This window comes from Littorina saxatilis, linkage group LG10, assembly GCF_037325665.1.
Source record: "Littorina saxatilis isolate snail1 linkage group LG10, US_GU_Lsax_2.0, whole genome shotgun sequence".
Lineage (NCBI taxonomy): Eukaryota > Metazoa > Mollusca > Gastropoda > Littorinimorpha > Littorinidae > Littorina > Littorina saxatilis.
Genome location: NC_090254.1, coordinates 5,845,071 through 5,865,772, shown reverse-complemented (window position 1 = coordinate 5,865,772; position 20,702 = coordinate 5,845,071). Strand labels below are relative to the sequence as shown.

Sequence of the window (20,702 nt, the reverse complement as noted above, 5' to 3'; positions counted from 1 at the left end):
AATATGATTACAGTTTTTGTCAGTAAACATTGAAAGAAGCATGTGTTTTAAATTTATTGGTAAACTGAACTAACGGCGTGACGGACGCGTGCGAATCATGTTTGTAATGTACTGATCATGGATGTTCAAATGCTGTGTGGAGTACGCTCATTTTTCTGAAAATCCACCAAGTTTGTTTTGAGAATACTCAAAGTGCAAAACAGGAGTTCCCAGGTCTGGTTCATGTGATTTGTTTTTAGGTTATTAATGACTCTCTGTAACTCGGCATTGACTATTTATGACAATGTGTTTGTGAAACTTGGGAAGGGTTTGCTTCTTTTAGTCAGCAGCTGTTCATAATAATTCCTTTTCTATAATTATGTAGTGTTTGTTTGACCTTGTGTTGTATGTTGCAGGTCGTCGCCATGGAGTGAAGCCAGTGGCGCCACAGGGTGGTTTCTGATTGGACAACGTTGCTGCCGCTCTTCTCATCTCTCTCATCTTTCGTCACATCATTGCTTGTCTCCCCCTTGTTGCCATGACGAATGCCAATTACAAGAGCCTCACTTTGCAGTCATGGTGATGTCGTGGTGATGTCAATTCTTTCTGGGATGATACTCTGGTCTAATTAAATTGAATTTTCTCGGGTGATTAATTAGTACTCTCGCCTCAAGCCCACTTTCATCTTGTTGAAACTTGACTTGTAGCCGAACATGATGACGTGACACCATTTCTACATCGCTGACACCATGACTACACCAAGATCAACAAACACCATGACTACACCAAGATCAACAAACACCATTGAAGGTTACACATGCAACAGCGATGTCTCCTTCAGAATGCAGTGTTTCCTTCTTATTTAGTGTTTGTAGGAAGACAAAACTTGAGTGATGACATTTTGATGTGTCACCATCTCATAATTTATTTTAAAAATTCTTTGAGAAGCTCATGTTGATGTGTAAAATGTTTACTTCTTTGGAGTTTTCATCTCAGACATTTTGGTTGTGATCAACACTTTCTGGTTGTTTTAATTTGGTATTTTTAAGTTTGGTTCCAGATTTTGACCTTGCATTTCAAGTCAAGGTCATTGTGTGTCTCTTCAGGTTAAACGTGTATTTTAAGTTTGGTTTTAATTTTAGACCTTCCATTTCAAGTCATGGTTAAACGTCTTAAAATGGGTTAATGAGGGAGGGGGGGGTGTCTTTAAAGGGAGGTTACACTGTAATCAAGTATCGGCATGGTTATTGTCTTTCTTGGATGGAGTGGGGGGGGGGGGGGGGGGGTGTTGCGTTCCGTCTTTTAATCTCCCTTGGCTAATGGCACTGGTCTCAGTATAAATGAACATCTGACAGAGGCGGGAGTATGTATACCGATGTTTGTCTGTGTGTGAGTGTGTAAGCAATTGAGTATGGAAGCAGTTACAATCTTGTCTGTGAGCACGGAGAGGGGATGTGCGCGTACACTAAAAGGCCCACTCTGCCTTACCGTCTCAGATCTGGTCCCAGGCTTTTTCATGGGATAGCACCATCCCTCCACTTGGTCACATGACAACAATTAACAGCATGGGATAGCACCATCCCTCCACTTGGTCACTTGACAACAATTAACAGCATGGGATAGCACCATCCCTCCACTTGGTCACATGACAACAATTAACAGCATGGGATAGCACCATCCCTCCACTTGGTCACATGACAACAATTAACAGCATGGGATAGCACCATCCCTCCACTTGGTCACTTGACAACAATTAACAGCATGGGATAGCACCATCCCTCCACTTGGTCACTTGACAACAATTAACAGCATGGGATAGCACCATCCCTCCACTTGGTCACATGACAACAATTAACAGCATGGGTGGTCTCAGTGCACACTGGTCATTTTTAACGAATTAATTTTGTAAATGGGACTGGTTCCTTTTTCTGAAATTAATTCATAAACAAATTCCAACTCACCATAGCATTAGCAGTGATGGTGTTGATTTTTGGTATGTAACCCAGTGGAGGGAATTCCCATGTAAAAGCCTAACCAGATGTAATTGTTTTCATGAGGCAGAGTGGGCCTTTCACCCAGTGTGTCTGCTTTTATATGCATGAGGAAGAGATGTTTGCAGGTGTTTTTAGCACGTATATATGGAGGGTGACTCATCACATAGCTGAAAAACTGTTCAGCGTCCTTTATTTCTCAAATCCGTTGCGTGGTGTTGCGTCTCTTGTAGATTGTGATTGTTCTTGTAACGTACTTTGGTGATGGTTGTTATCCAATCTCGGCAATATTGTTGTGAACCGTGCCTCTGTTGATTTCTTATGAATTTTTAAGTGTGTGTAAGAGTGTTTTTCAAATGACATTGTTCTTTTGAGGGTGTGTGTTCTATTGATGCTTATACGCAGTTTTAAGAAAAACAAGAACAACAACAACAAAAAAGAAAAGAAAAAACCTGTAGAAAGCAGTTGAACTGTTTTCACACTGTGTTGGAGGGAAGGCGACAGGCAAACCTATCATGTTTTATTTGTCTTATTGTGTGTGGATTTTTGCCATGAGATAACTTGGAAAGGGGAAGCTTTGAGCTTTGCCACGAGATAACTTGGAAAGGGGAAGCTTTGGGCTTTGCCACGAGATAACTTGGAAAGGGGAAGCTTTGGGATTTGCCACGAGATAACTTGGAAAGGGGAAGCTTTGGGCTTTGCCACGAGATAACTTGGAAAGGGGAAGCTTTGGGCTTTGCCACAAGATAACTTGGAAAGGGGAAGCTTTGGGCTTTGCCACGAGATAACTTGGAAAGGGGAAGCTTTGGGCTTTGCCACGAGATAACCTGGAAAGGGGAAGCTTTGGGCTTTGCGTGTGTGTTCTGTCTTGTGTTGTGAAACTGATTGATAATAATGTGGCGCTTGTTGAACAAAGTATGTATATGTTACATGCCAGTGATTAATGGTTGCACTGTTAAGTGTTTTTGAACTTGATGTTAGTTACAAGAACACCAGGCTCTAGTTGACGCACAAGGAACATTAGAATATTGTAGCTCTTTGCTTCTGGAAGTGTACGTTGGTTCACTGCTTGAACTTCTTTTTCTTTTTATAGAGTGTTACTTTCAAACCAGCACATGCATAGTAGTTTTTGTGGAGGGTGCCAATGACATTTTGTGGAGGGTGCCAATGACATTTCTGTGGTGTCAACAAACTTACAAACGGGTAAAGGGTTTTGAGCGCTGGTAAAAATTTGGGTTTGATTTTGTCTAAGATGCGTACTTTTGTTCAGATTTTCTTTTCTTTGTGCGTGTTAATTGTGATAACCTGTGATTGGCCGATGCCACTGTTTGTGCCTTGAGGCGTGGGAGAGAATCAAAACCCGTTGAACCAGGGTGAAACGTAAAAACCAACGTACAGGGTGGGAGCGCCTGTCCACTGCAAACCTATGCCCTGTCACAGGGAAGCCATATGTGTCAACCGAGCATTCTTTTTTTGTACTACTTACATGATTTTCTTTTTCCTCTGGGTTGATGTCAGTATGTGACTGTTACGTATGATACAAATTGACTGTCAGACTGCGGGCACTAGCAGAAATATGAGTTGTTTCACACTGTTCAGTTAGAGAAATGTACTTAAAATCGCTTTCACCACTTTTGTCTTTTTTCATCTCTACTGGGATTTATTGTGTAATTTGCTAACGTCTTTGCATAGCTGATTTCAGGATGGTGGTAGGATTTGCCTGAGTTGTGACGTTGAAGATTGTTGATTGGAAATTTGTCACTTTAGATATAGAGTGGTTAGTTTAAATTAGATCAACATGCGAAGCTTTCTTAGAAATGCCTGAGTTTTGACGTTGAAGAATGTCTATTGCAGTTGTCACTTTGGAGATGGACTGAATAGTTTTCTTAGAAATGCTACCATTTGGTGTTGAAGCTTTTTACTCGTTCATTGTCCTAGGGTGAGTGATTTGTGGAAAAAAAGAGTGTTTGAATGAAACATTATTTTTATTTCTTTGTTGACATTTCCTTGTGACAAAATTCATAATGATTGTGATCTCATGGTGTTGCTTCACAAATTCTACCCAAGGCTATGGTTGAAGTGTCCGGTTGAAGTGTCCGTTGTGATTTGTTTCTACACAAGATGAAGATGGGAAGTTGTTCTGTAACTTTTTCCACAATGGAAATTTGAAGCATTCCTGAAATGTCAGCTAGTACAGAGGATCAGTATTTTAGTATGCATGACTGGTATGGTTGTGTCTGCTGGGCAGACTGATTTGGAAGATAAATATCTACAGTGAGTTTCACACTATAGTTAACATAACAACAAACTACCCCCCCCCCCCCCACACACACACACAATCTGTTTTTTTTTTTTTTTAATGAGGGGTGTAATTGTTAAATATGTGTCAGTGGTGAACATTTTAAACAGAATTTCACATGAAAGTGTTTCAGAGAAGAAAGCTGTCATGTTTGTTGTGATAAGTTTTATGTTTATTTTGGTAAAAACTGAAGTTGCCAGTTGTTTGTGGGGGGGGGGGGGGGGGGGGTCAAAGTTTCCTGACTTTCTCATAAGTATGGATGTCAGACAAAATCATTCCTATGTAATCCCTGTTTAATGTATCACTTTTGAGTTTGTCCCAGATGTTGTTTGTTAAACATAATATATTCAACAACAACAAAGTTTACACTTATTGGATTTGATCATGTCTTGGTTGCTTTCTTTTCATTTTGAATGAGTTACAATATATTATACTAGAATGAATACCCGCTTCGCCGGGTAGCCGGCTTCGCCGGAAAGAAGTACTTAGAGCCGTACGCCGGCTTCGCCGGGTCCGAACAATGGACCCGCCAAGCTTAGATTCGTGGAATGGGAACAGCACGAAAATGATTCAGTGGCCATAATGCCATTCCTGACCATATCGAGTCCCATCCTTGTCGACGAATGTAACCGTGTTAATCACCTTTGGAGGCGAACTCCACTCAAACAGGACTGAGCAAGTTATGGCTTCTCAAAGGAAGGCCAGTACATAAAATTACGTTAAAATTAATATTAAAAGTCCTACGGTTTTGAGCCATTAAGGACTTGAGTGTTTCACATAAAATTACATAAAAGCCGCCAGACCACATCACAAACAGAACTGAACAATGCACAGGTGTTGCTTACATAGAGACACACACACTCACACACACACACACAAAAACACAGAGAAGCCGTATCTATAGAGAGATAGATGACAGTGTATTTTTCGCGTGGCTATAAATTGATTCGACCTTTGCACTTTTACAGTGAGGATAATTTACGGGTCCAATTTACGTTCTGTACACTGCGTTGACCTTCTAAAAATAGTAACAGTAACAGAACGCCGGGAATATGCGAAGACGCTCAGCGCAGTGGACAGCGCAGTGTAGTAACTTACAACTGAACGGGAAAGCCACACGAAGGAAGGGAGATAAACGCCAAACACTGGAGAAGATAAGGAAGAGTTACTTATAATGGTGAAATGAACACAAAAACAAAAATCTGTTCAGCGCTGCGCGCTGAGAGCACGTGTTGAAATATCTCATCGATGATATTGTGTCCGGGGTGTAGCTGAATACGGTGTCCAAATTTGAAAAAGATCCACCGAGAACTTTGGCGTTGTGATGTGGTGTAGCGGCTATGGTGTGTCGGTATGGGGGCCCGGGTAGCTGAGGTGGAACCAAAATAGCTGAGGTGGAACCAAAATCGGTTCAGCGCTGCGCGCTGAGAGCACGTGTTGAAATATCTCATCGATGAGGTTGTGTCCGGGGTCTCTCTGAATAAGCCCACCAAATTTGAAGCAGATCCATCGAGAACTTTGGGCGTGCATGGCGAATACACAAATACACAAACACACAGATACACAAACACACAGACAGACACAAGTCGTATATATATATAGATATCACACGCTTTCCTTCTTTGCCACTACTAAAGCAAACGTGTGCAAGATTGTATGTTACACGCTTTGGAGCATGTGCAAGAACGGATTCAAACTCGAAATCGTCCCCCCAAAAACCCCAAAATGCACACACGACTTTTATTTCTCCTGCTGTTATCGTGTCTTCTCTTTACAAATTCTTCAACGCTCAGAATCCTGAAAACGACATCCCAGACGACAGTACTGTTTCCATACGCGAATTTAGCTGCCCTTGGAAAGTGGCTCGCTCAGGAGGCCTGTTAGTCTGACACTATAAGGACAGAGTTGTGAACATAGATGACAAAGATCCCGGAAAGAACAAACATTTCGCGGATGCAGACACAGAAAGACGTCATGAAGATTGCGATGCTTCAAAAGATACAGACTGTGACGATGACTGTGACGTCATTCACATATTCCGAGACGTCATTTATAGTTGTTCGGTCACTTTCGTCAAAAAGTAGATCTCTCCACAATGGCTGCTCCTGTGTTTAGGTTTATCAAGCGTGAGTACGCAAAACGTGTTTGTTCTCTCCTCTGTTGAAGCTGTGAGACATAATCGCCATTACGAGCTAGTCGTGTGACAGAGAGTTTTCTTGCACACTCGACTGCTGCTGTTTCACTCCGGCTAAAGCCGTCGTGAAACATCTACAGTCTCGTGTGCAAGAAAACTCTGTCACATGACTAGCTCGTAATAGCGGGTAATATCACATTTTACAAAAGATGTGTGTATATGGTTCTGGAAAGCGGACATCGGGTGGGATAGCTTTGATAATTTGCATTGCGTGCTCTTAGTTTTACCTGGTGTGAGTGGGAACAAGTATTGTGCCGCTTACTGTGTGAGTGCTGTGACAAACTTTTCTCCAGTTTTTTTTTCTGTGACCAGAATTGTTGTGTGTCTTTGTTTAACATGAAACTCTCATGTAAGCCAGTAGTTGTAGTTCACTTAATCCATCTCAAAGAGTTGTAATATCTTGTCTTACATTCACTATCACAGTTCATTGGTTTGCTGTTCAATCGTTGCTCAGTGCTAGTTATTATTTTATCATCTGTTCATATCTGTAAGGAACACCGTTTCACAGTCTTCGCAGTTTGCATGCACATATCCAGAGGAAAAAGCTTGTTCACTCTACTACTGTACTAGTGCAAACTGGGAGTGAAAGTGCCACTTGCTCATTGTGTGGCTCCATTGTGTCATGATTGTGTGGCTCTATTGTGTCATGATTGTGTGGCTCCATTGTGTCATGATTGTGTGGCTCCATTGTGTCATGATTGTGTGGCTCCATTGTGTCATGATTGTGTGGCTCCATTGTGTCATGATTGTGTGGCTCTATTGTGTCATGATTGTGTGGCTCCATTGTGTCATGATTGTGTGGCTCCATTGTGTCATGATTGTGTGGCTCTATTGTGTCATGATTGTGTGGCTCCATTGTCATGTATCGGTGGTTATTTTGTTCTGCTTCTAGCCGCTTTTCCCCAACGGGGATTTCTTTCGCCTTGCAAAACCAAACCAGAAATGTGTCTATGCAAACGTGAGCTTGCATCGCTTCCTTGTTATGTCTTTTCAGCAGTGTGTTTAGGGGCCGTTTTCAGTTTAAGGGCTTTAGTTTGCCTTACTCCTGTGATGGTAGTGCTTAGTTGCTCATTGATCAGTCGTCTGCAAGTTTGTCATCAAGACAGGAAATATGTACTAAAATTAAAACTATCAAGCAATTAAAAAAATTAAACACACAAACGTGTTTGATCTCTATTTGGGCAGTGAAAGCTATATGAGAAGAGTCTCAGGTGAACAATTTGAGAAATGCATACACCACATAAACTGGTTCTGTGTGTCAACAGTTCTCTTGAATCACAGAGAAAACTGCGAGTCAACTTTTATTTCCAAAATAATTGGCCCGCTACAGTGCAAAATGTATTTTTTCTCTTTTCTTTTCTTGAGATTGTAAGATCTTTCCTTGCAAAGATCAGCATGAATTAAGGGACCAGCTAGTGTAGCTCTCTGTTCGTGAGAATCTTTCATGTGATAATATCTCTCCTTCTGCCACTTACTTGAAAGGTTAACTTTTTCTGTGTGTACTTCTGCATTGTCTGCATGAAAATGTATAGATGATGGTCATGCTTACTTTTTTGTAAAAGGCTAGTTTGTAATCTCATTTTCATTATGCCAAATAGTTTTACGTGACATTACTAGAGCGTTTTTTTCATTGTTCTCATTATGTTTCCCCATTTTACTGCGCACCCCCCGCGGGTTAGGGGGAAGAATTTACCCGATGCTCCCCAGCATGTCGTAAGAGGCGACTAACGGATTCTGTTTCTCCTTTTACCCTTGTTAAGTGTTTCTTGTATAGAATATAGTCAATTTTAGTCAAGCAGTATGTAAGAAATGTTAAGTCCTTTGTACTGGAAACTTGCATTCTCCCAGTAAGGTAATATATTGTACTACGTTGCAAGCCCCTGGAGCAATTTTTTCATTAGTGCTTTTGTGAACAAGAAACAATTGACAAGTGGCTCTATCCCATCTCCCCCCTTTCCCCGTCGCGATATAACCTTCGTGGTTGAAAACGACGTTAAACACCAAATAAAGAAAAAGAATTTTACCCCAAGGATTGACTTTGACAATGTGTATGCTTTTGCAAAATAAATCGTTTCATTGTACTTTGCTTGGTTGATGGTTGTATAACAAAATCGGTGAAGATTTGTGATGACCTTTGTGCGTCATTATGTGTGGGTTGCATCAAGATGTATAACTTTTTATTGGTGAACATGCTTGTGGGTTTTCCCTTTACACTCTTTCCAGCCCCTGTAAACCATCATGTAAACCATCATGTAAACCATCATGTAAATCAGTCCACAGATCTGTGCAGGCTTTTACATGGGATAAACATGTTTGTTTACTTGGACACAGGACACAAATCTATATACAGCCTAACCCCCCGCGGGTTAGGGGGAAGAATTTACCCGATGCTCCCCAGTAAGAGGCGACTAACGGATTCTGTTTCTCCTTTTACCCTTGTTAAGTGTTTCTTGTATAGAATATAGTCAATGTTTGTAAAGATTTTAGTCAAGCAGTATGTATGAAATGTTAAGTCCTTTGTTCTGGAAACTTGCATTCTCCCAGTAAGGTAATACATTGTACTACGTTGCAAGCCCCTGGAGCAAATTTTTGATTAGTGCTTTTGTGAACAAGAAACAATTAACAAGTGGCTCTATCCCATCTCCCCCCTTTCCCCGTCGCGATATAACCTTCGTGGTTGAAAACGATGTTAAACACCAAATAAAAAAAGAAAGAAAGAAAGAAAGAATCGGAAGGTCGAGGGTTCGAATCGCGGCCGCCTGGTGGGTTGATTAAAGTGTGGAGATTTTTCCGATCTCCCAGGTCAACTTATGTGCAGACCTGCTAGTGGCTTATCCACTTCGTGTGTATACGCAAGCACAAGACCAAGTGCGCACGGAAAATATCCTGTAATCAATGTTAGAGTTCGGTGGGTTATAGAAACACGAAAATACCCAGCATGCTTCCTCCAAAAGGGGCGTATGGCTGCCTAAATGGCAGGGTAAAAACGGTCATACACGTAAAATTCCACTGGTGCAAAAACACGAGTGTACGTGGGAGTTTCAGACCACGAACGCAGAAGGTATGTGTCCTAGGGGAAGGATGGAGTATTCTATGTAAGAGCCTGGACAGACCCGTGAGCTTTACATGGTGCTTTACGTGGGAGAAGGAGAGTATCTTTATGGTAATAAATGTTGCCTTGTATTGCTTCAATTGCACCTGGGGACTTAACATGATTTTGTATATGAAACATTATTATCCTTGTGGTTGTGTGAATGGTTATTTGGCAAACATGTTGGAATGAAATGCGAGTGCTTGTATATTTGAAATTTTTAACCAACAACTTTGTAGTTTTGAGCTTTGAGGTAGTAACAATCATTGCGCACTAGCACTAGTAGTTAATATTACGACAGTCAAAAAAAGAAATATTTGACCAAGTATTGAGCAGTGAAATATGTCAATGGATATTTGGCAAACATGTTGTAATGAAATGCGAGTGCTTGTATATTTTGGAATTTTTAACTGACAACTTTGTAGTTTTGAGCTAGAGGTAGTAACAATCATTGCGCACTAGAAGTTAATAATATGACAGTCCACAAAAGAAAGTAGTTTTGAGCTAGAAGTAGTAACAATCATTGTGCTCTAGAAGTTAATAATATGAGAAATGTTTGACCATGCAAATAATGAGCAGTGAAATATGTCTTTGGGTATTTCTCACACTGAAACCTAACCTACTCTCACAGGACTCTCACGCCTGTAGATAGCACTCTGAAATGGTTTTGTGTGTTTTGTAGAACTCTGAAATGGTTTTGTGTGTTTTGTAGAACTCTGAAATGGTTTTGTGTGTTCTGTAGAACTCTGAAATTGTTTTGGGTGTACCGTAGAACTCTGAAATTGGTATAAAATGTTGAAACATGCAACATCGAAAACTGTAGAAGTCTCTGAAATTGTTTTTTTGGGTGTTCTGTAGAACTCTGAAATCGGCATAAGATGTTGAAACATGCACAATCCAAAACTGTGCACATCTTTTGTGAACTGGAACGAGTGGATGTAGCTGGTGGTGGGTGAACAGGGTATTGTTCGTAGTATTGTTCGTCATTCAGCAAAGGTAGCATGCACACATCCCTTTCACTAGAGGTAGCAGATTGTCACAGTTGGTCTGTGACAGTATGTTCAACAAGCGATTACGTTCAATCGTTCTGGGTCTTGCCTTTTTTGTTAACATCTGGATCAAACCAGGCTAAATGCTTGTTGATGGATGAAAGGTTTTAACTGTACATGTATACGAGTGCTTTTATGAATAAATTATATGATGAATCTGTGAGTGTGCATTATGTAGGTGGTGCTTGCAAGTGTGTGTATGGAGGCCTGTATCCGTTTTGAACTACAGTATAATATTCCAATGAAACATGATTCTTTGCTTTTCACACACACACACACACACACAGGCAGAGAAATTTCAACTAACAACCGAAGACATTTTTTTAAGGATTCATTTCAGTTTAGCTGCGTTCCCTGTATCCCATACAGAACAACAATTCATTCATGATCTATGTTCGGGAAAGCCACCTCTTGATATTAGCAATCAAAGCTGTCTTAATATTAGCTAGCCATCATGAACAGACCAAATAACGTGCAACTTTTCATTCTGCACACACGCACATTCTCCGTCTTTCTCCCTCTCTCTCTGGCATTCACGTACATACAGGTCTTACACACCTATTGACATATCACCCTCTCAGTCAATAACACACCAACTGATATATCACCCTCTTAGTCAATAACACACCAAATGATATATCACCCTCTCTGTCAGTAACATACCTAATGATACATCACCCTCAGTCAGTAACATACCTAATGATACATCACCCTCTCTGTCAGTAACATACCTAATGATACATCACCCTCTCAGTCAGTAACATACCTAATGATATATCACCCTCTCAGTCAGTAACATACCTAATGATATATCACCCTCTCAATATATCACCCTCTCAGTCAGATGTATCACCCTCTCAGTCAATCAATCACTTGCTATGTTTCTTCTATCCTTTCTTTGCCGGCTTTCCTTTCTTCTTCATGTTGGGTGAAGGTTTTCCCCGTTTCTTTGTGGTGGGTGAAGGTTTTCCCCGTTTCTTCGTGGTGGGTGAAGGTTTTCCCCGTTTCTTCGTGGTGGGTGAGGGTTTTCCCCCTGACGCTGCATTCTGCGGGGATTTCTTGAGGATTCCCTTCAGTTTGGGGGAACTCTTTTCTCCCTGCGGGGTGTCTGTCTTGTTCTTCTTCCCTCCTTGCTGTTTGGGTGTCTGTGGGGGGTCAAACTTTCTCTTCTTGTTCGTGTTGTTGGGTTCCTTGGAGTCTGCGTTCTTGCGTTTCTGGCCTTTGTCTGCTGCCTTGTCTGTCGACTTGTCTCCCTTTGCTTGTCCGTTTGTCTCTTTGTCAGGCTTGGGCTTCTGTTCCTCTGAAAAAAACAAAAACCCCATTAATCTGCAGTCTAGTCAACCAACCTCAGGATATGACGGCCATGAATATCGAACGCAGAAGAAGAAAAATGCACAGAAACGGAGCCTCCCCAAACGAGTCTGTTATATGTAACTCCAGGCAAATTATATACACAATACAGGTTGTGACTGAGTATTTGATTTTAACTTCCTCTCAGATTAGTTGACCGATATTTGTACAGGTACTGATAATACGCTGAGGATATGGTGTGATATTTCGACTCGAACAAGCCCACTGTGGCTGTCTCATCTAAGTATTCAGATACGATCTTGATGATGAGGGACGAGAAATGATGCATGTGTGTCTTTGTGTTTTCAAAGCCCTGAGACTTTCACTGTGAGTTTGGGATCTTTATCAAGAGTGTGTTCTCTTTTGTCGCTGCCCTACACGCCACCAGGCGTGAAAGGCAGTAATTAATAAGTAGTTCTCTTTTGCCAAGAGTGGAGACAGACAGACAGACTCATACGTTGTCTACACTGTGTAACCCTGATCATGAACAAGAAATTCCTCCGAGGTAGGAAAAACACCCCCGTTGGTCAAAGGGAAATAACCATTCTCACTGCCACCAACTGAGAAGGTTATTTCCCTTCGACCATTAATATGTCCCTCTATAAGTCCTTGTAGAATCTTAATCCACCAATAACTCCCTAACCGTGTGTTTGACTGGTCCCAATTTTTGTAAGGACCGTCTCAGGAATGTATAGAACCTGTTCACCAAGTTTGGTGACGATCGGTCCGTTCATTCTTGAGATCTATATGCGCACACAAACACACAAACAAACACATCGACCGAATCCTATACACACCCCTATACCGGGGGTGTAAATAACACATCCATTTTGTCAGGAAACACTGACATGGTACTGGGCCCGAATTACAAGTGTGATTAACAAAAGTGGGACAAAAAGAACAAAAATCATCACACACAAAAAAAGAACCGTAGGTTATTGGAACGTTTAACCCCTTGACTGCCTTAGGACGTGTATACCCGTCATGCGCTTGTGCAGCCGCAGCGCCTTAGGACGGGTTTACCCGTCTTCTCCGTTCCGGGATTTTCCAGAAATACTACGTCACTGCTGACACACAAATAGCAGCCAATGGCTTGGAAGGACACCTCGTCCTCATGAATAAACATAAATGGTGACGCGGTTTTGCGTCTGAAGGCTATTTTCGGCCTTGGCGACAGAGTAGGGGAGAGAAATCTCGACTCGTCAAAATGGCTAACAGTGACAGTCGACCGGGCCCTAGTAGGGAAAAACAAAGCCGGACTGACGCTACAGGCGGTGCAAATGATTATGGATACTGACAGGGGAAGGGGGAGATCTTCTTTCGGACGATTCGTTGGAAACAGGTAGATGACAGTGATTATAATCCTTTCTTGGAGCAAGCAAAACAGCCACCTGTGTTTGATCCACAGGCACCGGAAGATGCGCCGGACTGATTTTTCAAAAGTTCATATTTAAACATCATTATAAGCCAAACTAATTATTATTTCCATGATTAGACACTAAAAACAGATTCTTGGTTCAATTTCCTTTAAAAATAACATAGGTTTTACTTACCTACCTGCTGCCAGTTTGGAGCTAAAATTTTTTGTGAATTATTACACCCCAAACTCCAATATTCCCTGGCAGTCAGGAATGCACATACGCAAGTTTTGATTGGCAGCGAAAGGGTTAACTAATTGGTAAATGAACTGTTTAATTTTGTTTTGTCAATAATTAAACGTTCCAATGTCCTACACACCAACACACTTTTTTTATTCTAAATTTTGGAACGTTAGCAGTCTATCTGTTTTTGGGTTGAAAATCAACAAAATCAATTGCTACCTCCAGGCATCTTGTTGCTGAACTTCTGCAGCTTGGCGACGAAGAATCCGTCCAGATTGTGAGTGTGAGGGTAAAACCGCCGCGTCATCTTCATAGCCGGGTGGAACCGGTGCTGCTTGAAGCTGTGCACACACACAAAGGTAGTCAAGTTATTTGCTGATCAATATTCAAATGCGTAAGTAGCACACACATAAAGGTTTGTTTGTTTGTTTGCTTAACGCCCAGCCGACCACGAAGGGCCATATCAGGGCGGTGCTGCTTTGACATATAACGTGCGCCACACACAAGACAGAAGTCGCAGCACAGGCTTCATGTCTCACCCAGTCACATTATTCTGACACCGGACCAACCAGTCCTAGCACAAACCCCATAATGCCAGACGCCAGGCGGAGCAGCCACTAGATTGCCAATTTTAAAGTCTTAGGTATGACCCGGCCGGGGTTCGAACCCACGACCTCCCGATCACGGGGCGAACGCCTTACCACTAGGCCAACCGTACCGGTACACATAAAGGTACTCAAGATATTTACTGTCTCACACACAAAAGGAAGTTATTTACTGATCAATATTTATATGTGCAAGTCGCACACACACAAAAGAAGGTAGTCAAGTTATATGCATTAGTCACACTCACAAAAGGTACTCAAGATACATGCTGATCAATAATTACATGCCTAAGGCTAAGCTGTATTCTCACAAACGAAGCTAATGAAGGTATTTGATAGTCAATAGTTAACTGCATTAAGTTGCACACATACAAACTACAATACAAAATACAATACCAATGGACTTGCTCTTTAATCATACCAAATGTAATTATAAAACAGAATGAGAAATTATGAAAAAGACAACTAAACCAACAACCAAAGAATTAAAAAACAACAACAACAGAATAACAAGTCTTTAAAATTGATCTGCCTTTTGCAGAATAAAAATAACGCCCTCTCTCCTCCAGCACTAGCACATTCATCTGTCATTTGAGATGACTCTGAACTGGCTTTTCCTTGACAATCCTGTCATTTGAGATGACTCTGAACTGGCTTTTTCTTGACAATCCTGTCATTTGAGATGACTCTGAACTGGCTTTTTCTTGACAATCCTGTCATTTGAGATGACTCTGAACTGGCTTTTCCTTGACAATCCTGTCATTTGAGATGACTCTGAACTGGCTTTTCCTTGACAATCCTGTCATTTGAGATGAGGTGGCCGACTCGCTTAACTCATTGTCTCCCAGGTACTGATATATCTGTACCCACTCATATGGCTCTATCTGACCACGTACGGATATATCCGCTCAGACTGTTAGCTTCAGTCGCTTCCTGTAACGTCCATCTAACGCCTGCATTCCAGCGTGTTGATACAGTTTCTACACAGTTACTACAATTCTGAGTGACCTGCTGCAGCACAGCTGGTATCGGCTAAAAAAAACCTTGGTCAACATAGGTGGGGTAGAAAGTGTTAACAAAGCCCTCATTACCAATCCTGTTGGCAAAACAAAACAAAATTCAAAAATAAAAAATAAAAGCTTTTTGCCGACTTAAAAAAAAAGACTCCCAATAAAATGTTGCATGCAAGACTCACTTGACGAAGCCCTCGTTACCGAAGGGCAGTCCTGTTGGCACGAGACGTACGCTGCGCATCTTCAGGGCGTAGTCTATCACCCACTCGTTCTCTTCCACCTAAAACCACGCATTAGTCAAACATTATCTAGCATCACAAACCTGACAGCCGAACGTGATCCATCATCGGAATATCTTTTTTAAATGCATCTCGAAAGATCTCAACTTTCTCTCTTGAAACATACATAATCAAATGCTCACACACAGCAGTGCCTGACAGAAAATAGTGGCACTCCCACAAGTCTTTTGCATTCAAAAGTTTGAAAGAAGTGACATTGTGAATACTATCTTTCCTAATGTTTTAGAAAACAGACATGCCAGCAACCAGAAATGAGACTTGGTCCACATGCACACACATACACGTTCATGTTCATGTACATTCGTTAAGCGGCCACAATCGTTTTGTCAATTTTTATTCTACCGCGTCTGCATGCTGGATATTTTTGTGCTTCTGTAACCAACCGAACTCCGACATGGATTACAAAATCTTTTCTGTGCATACTTAATGTAGTGCTTGTACACACAAAGTGGGACAAGTCACTAGCAGGTCAGCACTTCAGTTGACCAGGGAGATCAATAAAATCTCAACCCTTAATCCACCAGGCGCAGCAGGGATTTGAACACTAGACCTGTCATATTGGAGGCTGGCATCTTATCCACTAGGCCACTGCGCACACATACACACACACACACACACACACACACACACACACACACACACACACACACACACACACACACACACACACACATACATACACATACACACCAGAGAAATGCACTCACCATGATGGAACAGGTGGAATACACGACGTAGCCGCCTGTGGGAGAGTTGGCGTTACAACAATCTATGGCCGCCAGAATCAGCTCCTTCTGTAGATGTGAACATCTCTGTATGTCCTTCTCATCCTGTTCAACCAGCCAAACACACACACACATTACTTGACAGTCATACAGCAATGACAGTTATACACATCTGACTGGATCAGTTCCTTGTGGGCGAGAACATTCCTGAATCAGTCCAACAGGCATCCCCAAAGTTTGAATTTTCAACTCACCCATCGGACTACATAGCGACCAGAAAAAGACATTGGACTATCAGAATTTCTACTTGTAAGTCAGAAAAACCTTTTACAAGAAACTCACCCTAACCACAAACAAAAATGAAGAATAACAATACATTTTTTCTGTCAAGCGCAAGATATGGATGACAATTCAGAAGTCATGCTTAAGAATATTTTTGTCAATGTGTTTTAAACAAACAGGAACGTCATGCATGTTCGCATCTTCTGATCATATCAACTATCTTATGATAAGTAGTGTGAGGACTAATTTCATTTTATACGTAACCGACTGTTTCCCAGGATGCAACAGCTTTGCTGTATTTCAAGGTTCAGTCAACAGAACACAGAAGTGGAAGACAATGGTTGTGAAACGCAACCACACACTGACCTTGGATGTCTTGACCACTGACCTTGGAAGTCTTGACTGCTGGATCCTTGGCGATGACCCCTGTCCCACTGCACGGAGCGTCCAGTAACACGCGGTCAAACCCGTGCATGATCTGAACACACACACAAATTGTCAGTAAAAAAATTTTTTTTTTCATAATTTCCCGAAATCATCAACATTCCACTGCTTTAAAAACAAAACTAACAACGAAACAAGTCGCGTAAGGCGAAAATACAACATTTAGTCAAGTAGCTGTCGAACTCACACAATGAAACTGAACGCAATGCAACGCAGCAAGACCGTATACTCGTAGCATTGTCAGTCCACCGCTCATGGCAAAGGCAGTGAAATTGACAAGAAGAGCGGGGTAGTAGTTGCGCTGAGAAGGATAGCACGCTTTTCTGTACCTCTCTTCGTTTTAACTTTCTGAGCGTGTTTTCAATCCAAACATATCATATTTATATGTTTTTGGAATCAGGAACCGACAAGGAATAAGATGAAAGTGTTTTTAAATTGATTTCGAAAATTTAATTTTGATCATAATTTTTATATTTTTCATTTTCAGAGCTTGTTTTTAATCCAAATATAACATATTTATATGTTTTTGGAATCAGAAAATGATGGAGAATAAGATGAACGTAAATTTGGATCGTTTTATAAATTTTTTTTTTTTTTTACAATTTTCAGATTTTTAATGACCAAAGTCATTAATTAATTTTTAAGCCACCAAGCTGAAATGCAATACCGAAGTCCGGGCTTCGTCGGAGATTACTTGACCAAACTTTCAACCAATTTGGTTGAAAAATGAGAGTGTGACAATGCTGCCTCAACTTTCACGAAAAGCCGGATATGACGTCACCAAAGACATTTATCAAAAAAATGAAAAAAACGTCTGAGGATATCATACCCAGGAACTCTCATGTCAAATTTCATAAAGATCGGTCCAGTAGTTTAGTCTGAATCGCTCTACACACACACACACAGACAGACAGACAGACACACCACGACCCTCGTCTCGATTCCCCCTCTATGTTAAAACATTTAGTCAAAACTTGACTAAATGTAACAAAAAAACAAGAAGAAGACTACAGCAAACCACAGGCGCTCAGTACCTAAGGGAACTTACAAAACAGATTACTATTCACCATCCTGAAGAGCAAACTACAGGCGCTCAGTACCTAAGGGAACTTACAAAACAGATTACTATTCACCATCCTGAAGAGCAAACTACAGCAGAAAGAAAGGATAAGAAGTGTACGAAAACAACTCCTATTGTGCCAGTAATGAGCAATGTAACCATAACAGCTCTTCTAATGGAGACATCTTTGGAGACTAGAGTTGTCGAACGCTGAAGAAGAAGGAGGAGGCTAGTGTGAACTACACATGAAAGAAAAATGGCCTGGACAACCACAAACACATTGTCAGGTTGTATGTAACTGGAGACTACATTTTGAACAAACAACTGTAGTTAAACTTTAGCAGTGTTTGTCTTAATTCAGTGGCCATCTAAAGCTGAAATAACTTCTTACCATTTCGCTATTCCCAATACAAACTTATAACACTCAACACAATCTTAATAGGAGACAAACACATTTTACATTCACTTTTACAAACTCTAAAAATAAAATGTTGCATAAAAAACATAAAACTGATGCCTACAGCCATGACTTTACCTTGGGAAAGGTGCGCGCGTCGTAGGCCGACACGACAGAGTTGTGCACACCCATCCGGTGCAGATTGGACACGATGGCCTTGGCGCGGTCAGCGTTGGCGTCATTAGCAAACAGCGAGCCAGAGTTCTTCATCAGGGCCGCTGCAACCACACAGACAAGGTTTTTTCTCCAAATTACTGATGCAAAGTTTGGTATTTTGATATTTGGTATACAGTGCATAGCTGCCAACTTTTCCCAGATAAAAATAGGGAGGAATGAGCGTCTCGGCGCAAAGCGCCTAGAATGCTAGGGGGGTCCGGGGGCATGCCCCCCCGGAAAATGTTTGAAACAAAGGATGCAAAATGGTGCAATCTGGTGCATTCTGAGGATTATAATTCCCAGTTTCTGGCAGCAAATTTTGTCACAAAAAAGGAAGAATGAGCTGGAGAGAGAGTAGATGTAGTGACTTACCAATGCACGTCAAGCTTCCTTCTACAGTATTTCATACTTCTTGACACTCACATCTTCCATGTGTGGGGGAAGATATCTTTTGCTATCACAGTTTACAACAGCACCAAAATCATAGTTCATGTTAGTTACTTTCTTTCTTTATTTGGTGTTTAACGTCGTTTTCAACCACGAAGTTTATATCGCAACGGGATGTTAGTTACTTCCTTGAGTTTATTTCACAATCCAAAAGTCACAACACACTACACCTTCCAGGGGTATGAAGGAGATTGCTGTTGCCATCACAGTTCACAACAGCATAACTGGCACGGATCAGCGTTCATAGTTCGAACATCGACGTCTGAAGCGAACAGTCACGGTTGGGTAATCTTTCTCGTCTTCTCGACGGCTGTCCCCCGGTTCCGTTCATGTTTTGCTGTTCTTGAATGAGCTTCAATCACAGGCGGAAGGTATCGTCCTCTGGGCTACTACTATCACAGACAGACTACTGTGATAGTAGTAGTCCAGTGGACGATACCTTCCGCCTGTGCTTCAATATCCCCCCGGCCTCCATGTCCGATGCTGATATCTTCGCGGCACTTGGTGCAAAACGCGAAATGTATGCCGCGTCTTGTCGATTCGGAGATGAAGTCATACTCTTGTTTGCCGTAACTCTTTTGAAATTTTACAAGAACTTTCGGGCCGACTTTCGGCCGCTGGACCGTTGTTTTCTTCATTTTGTGGTCGTTTGCTGCTGCTTCTTCTTCTGCTTCTCTTCCACATTCGACCGAAGCGCATGCGCTAGCCACAAATCTCGCCTATTCTCGTTTAGTTTCGATTTTGATCACAGCGTTTGTGTGACGAAGCCTCGCGCTGAACGAGAGTTCAGAAGTGAAACTACGCTGAGTACAGGCGCTTGAAAATACACTCCAGTCATTATATAACTATACTCGAAACAATTTTAATCGGGAAACTTTTGCACTATTCGGGAAAATCCGGGACTGGACATAAAATCGGGAATTTCCCGGTTTTCCAGGGAGGGTTGGCAGCTATGACAGTGGAATCCCCCTTTTAAGACCTAAACAAATCTGAGAAAACCAGGTCTTAAAAAGGCGGGAGTCTTAAAATGGCGGTAAATTCAGAGAGGTTATGAACAGAAAGTCTGACATACGACACATAGCAAGGTCCTAAAAGGGAGGAAGTCTTAAATTGGGGGGTCTTAAAAGGGGGTTCCACTGTATCTTATTGTCCTTGGGGAACATCCCTCAAGGAAATGCCGGCTGCTGTCCCTGGGGATATCGTGCAGCGACAGAGTTCTTTCCAAACATTATCTATATGTCACAAATAGTGCAAACTGACTTTTTACCAGCCTGCTGCAAATAATAACCCAAACAATCTCCCCCTTACCGATGTATGAGGACTTTCCGCCGGGGGCAGCACACATGTCCAGGACGCGTTCCTTTTCCTGCGGAGCCAGCGCCATGACCGGCAGGAAGCTGGACCCTCCCTGCAGCATGTAGTGACCGGCAAGGTACTCGGGGGTGGCACCTGTCATCACAGGTAACACCTCACTCAACTTGCACAATTATGGTGGGAACTATACGCCCGTACAAGCAGGAATAGAATGAATTGCTAAATAAAAGTAACATTATTAAATTTGAGCAATACAACAGATACACACTCACTCTCCAATCATCTATTTCGGTCTGATTTTCTCTCTGTATGTCCGTATGTCCGTATGTCTGTATGTCCGTATGTC

At 41.7% G+C, this 20,702-nt stretch overlaps 2 protein-coding genes across 4 annotated transcripts in view; one reads left to right on the top strand and one right to left on the bottom strand.

The window, feature by feature from the left end:
* The window catches only part of LOC138978034 (Golgi integral membrane protein 4-like), a 46,855-nt gene extending 36,092 nt beyond the window's left edge, over positions 1-10,763 (top strand). For all 3 annotated transcript variants that reach the window (XM_070350656.1, XM_070350658.1, XM_070350657.1), the window contains one exon: positions 396-10,763. Coding sequence is in view for 1 of the 3 variants with exons in the window: in XM_070350658.1 (XP_070206759.1) it covers positions 396-442 (47 nt within the window). In the remaining 2 variants the exon portion in view is untranslated. The remainder of the gene's footprint in view (positions 1-395) is intronic.
* Positions 10,764-10,917: 154 nt separating this feature from the next.
* LOC138978043 (28S rRNA (cytosine(4447)-C(5))-methyltransferase-like) overlaps positions 10,918-20,702 on the bottom strand; it is a 30,156-nt gene continuing 20,371 nt past the window's right edge. Inside the window, exons 12-18 of the mRNA XM_070350670.1 lie at positions 20,351-20,491; positions 18,518-18,657; positions 16,867-16,956; positions 16,179-16,301; positions 15,355-15,452; positions 13,774-13,895; positions 10,918-11,903 (exon numbers count right to left, since the gene is read on the bottom strand). Coding sequence (XP_070206771.1) covers positions 11,491-11,903; positions 13,774-13,895; positions 15,355-15,452; positions 16,179-16,301; positions 16,867-16,956; positions 18,518-18,657; positions 20,351-20,491 — 1,127 coding nt within the window. The 3' untranslated portion in view covers positions 10,918-11,490. The remainder of the gene's footprint in view (positions 11,904-13,773; positions 13,896-15,354; positions 15,453-16,178; positions 16,302-16,866; positions 16,957-18,517; positions 18,658-20,350; positions 20,492-20,702) is intronic.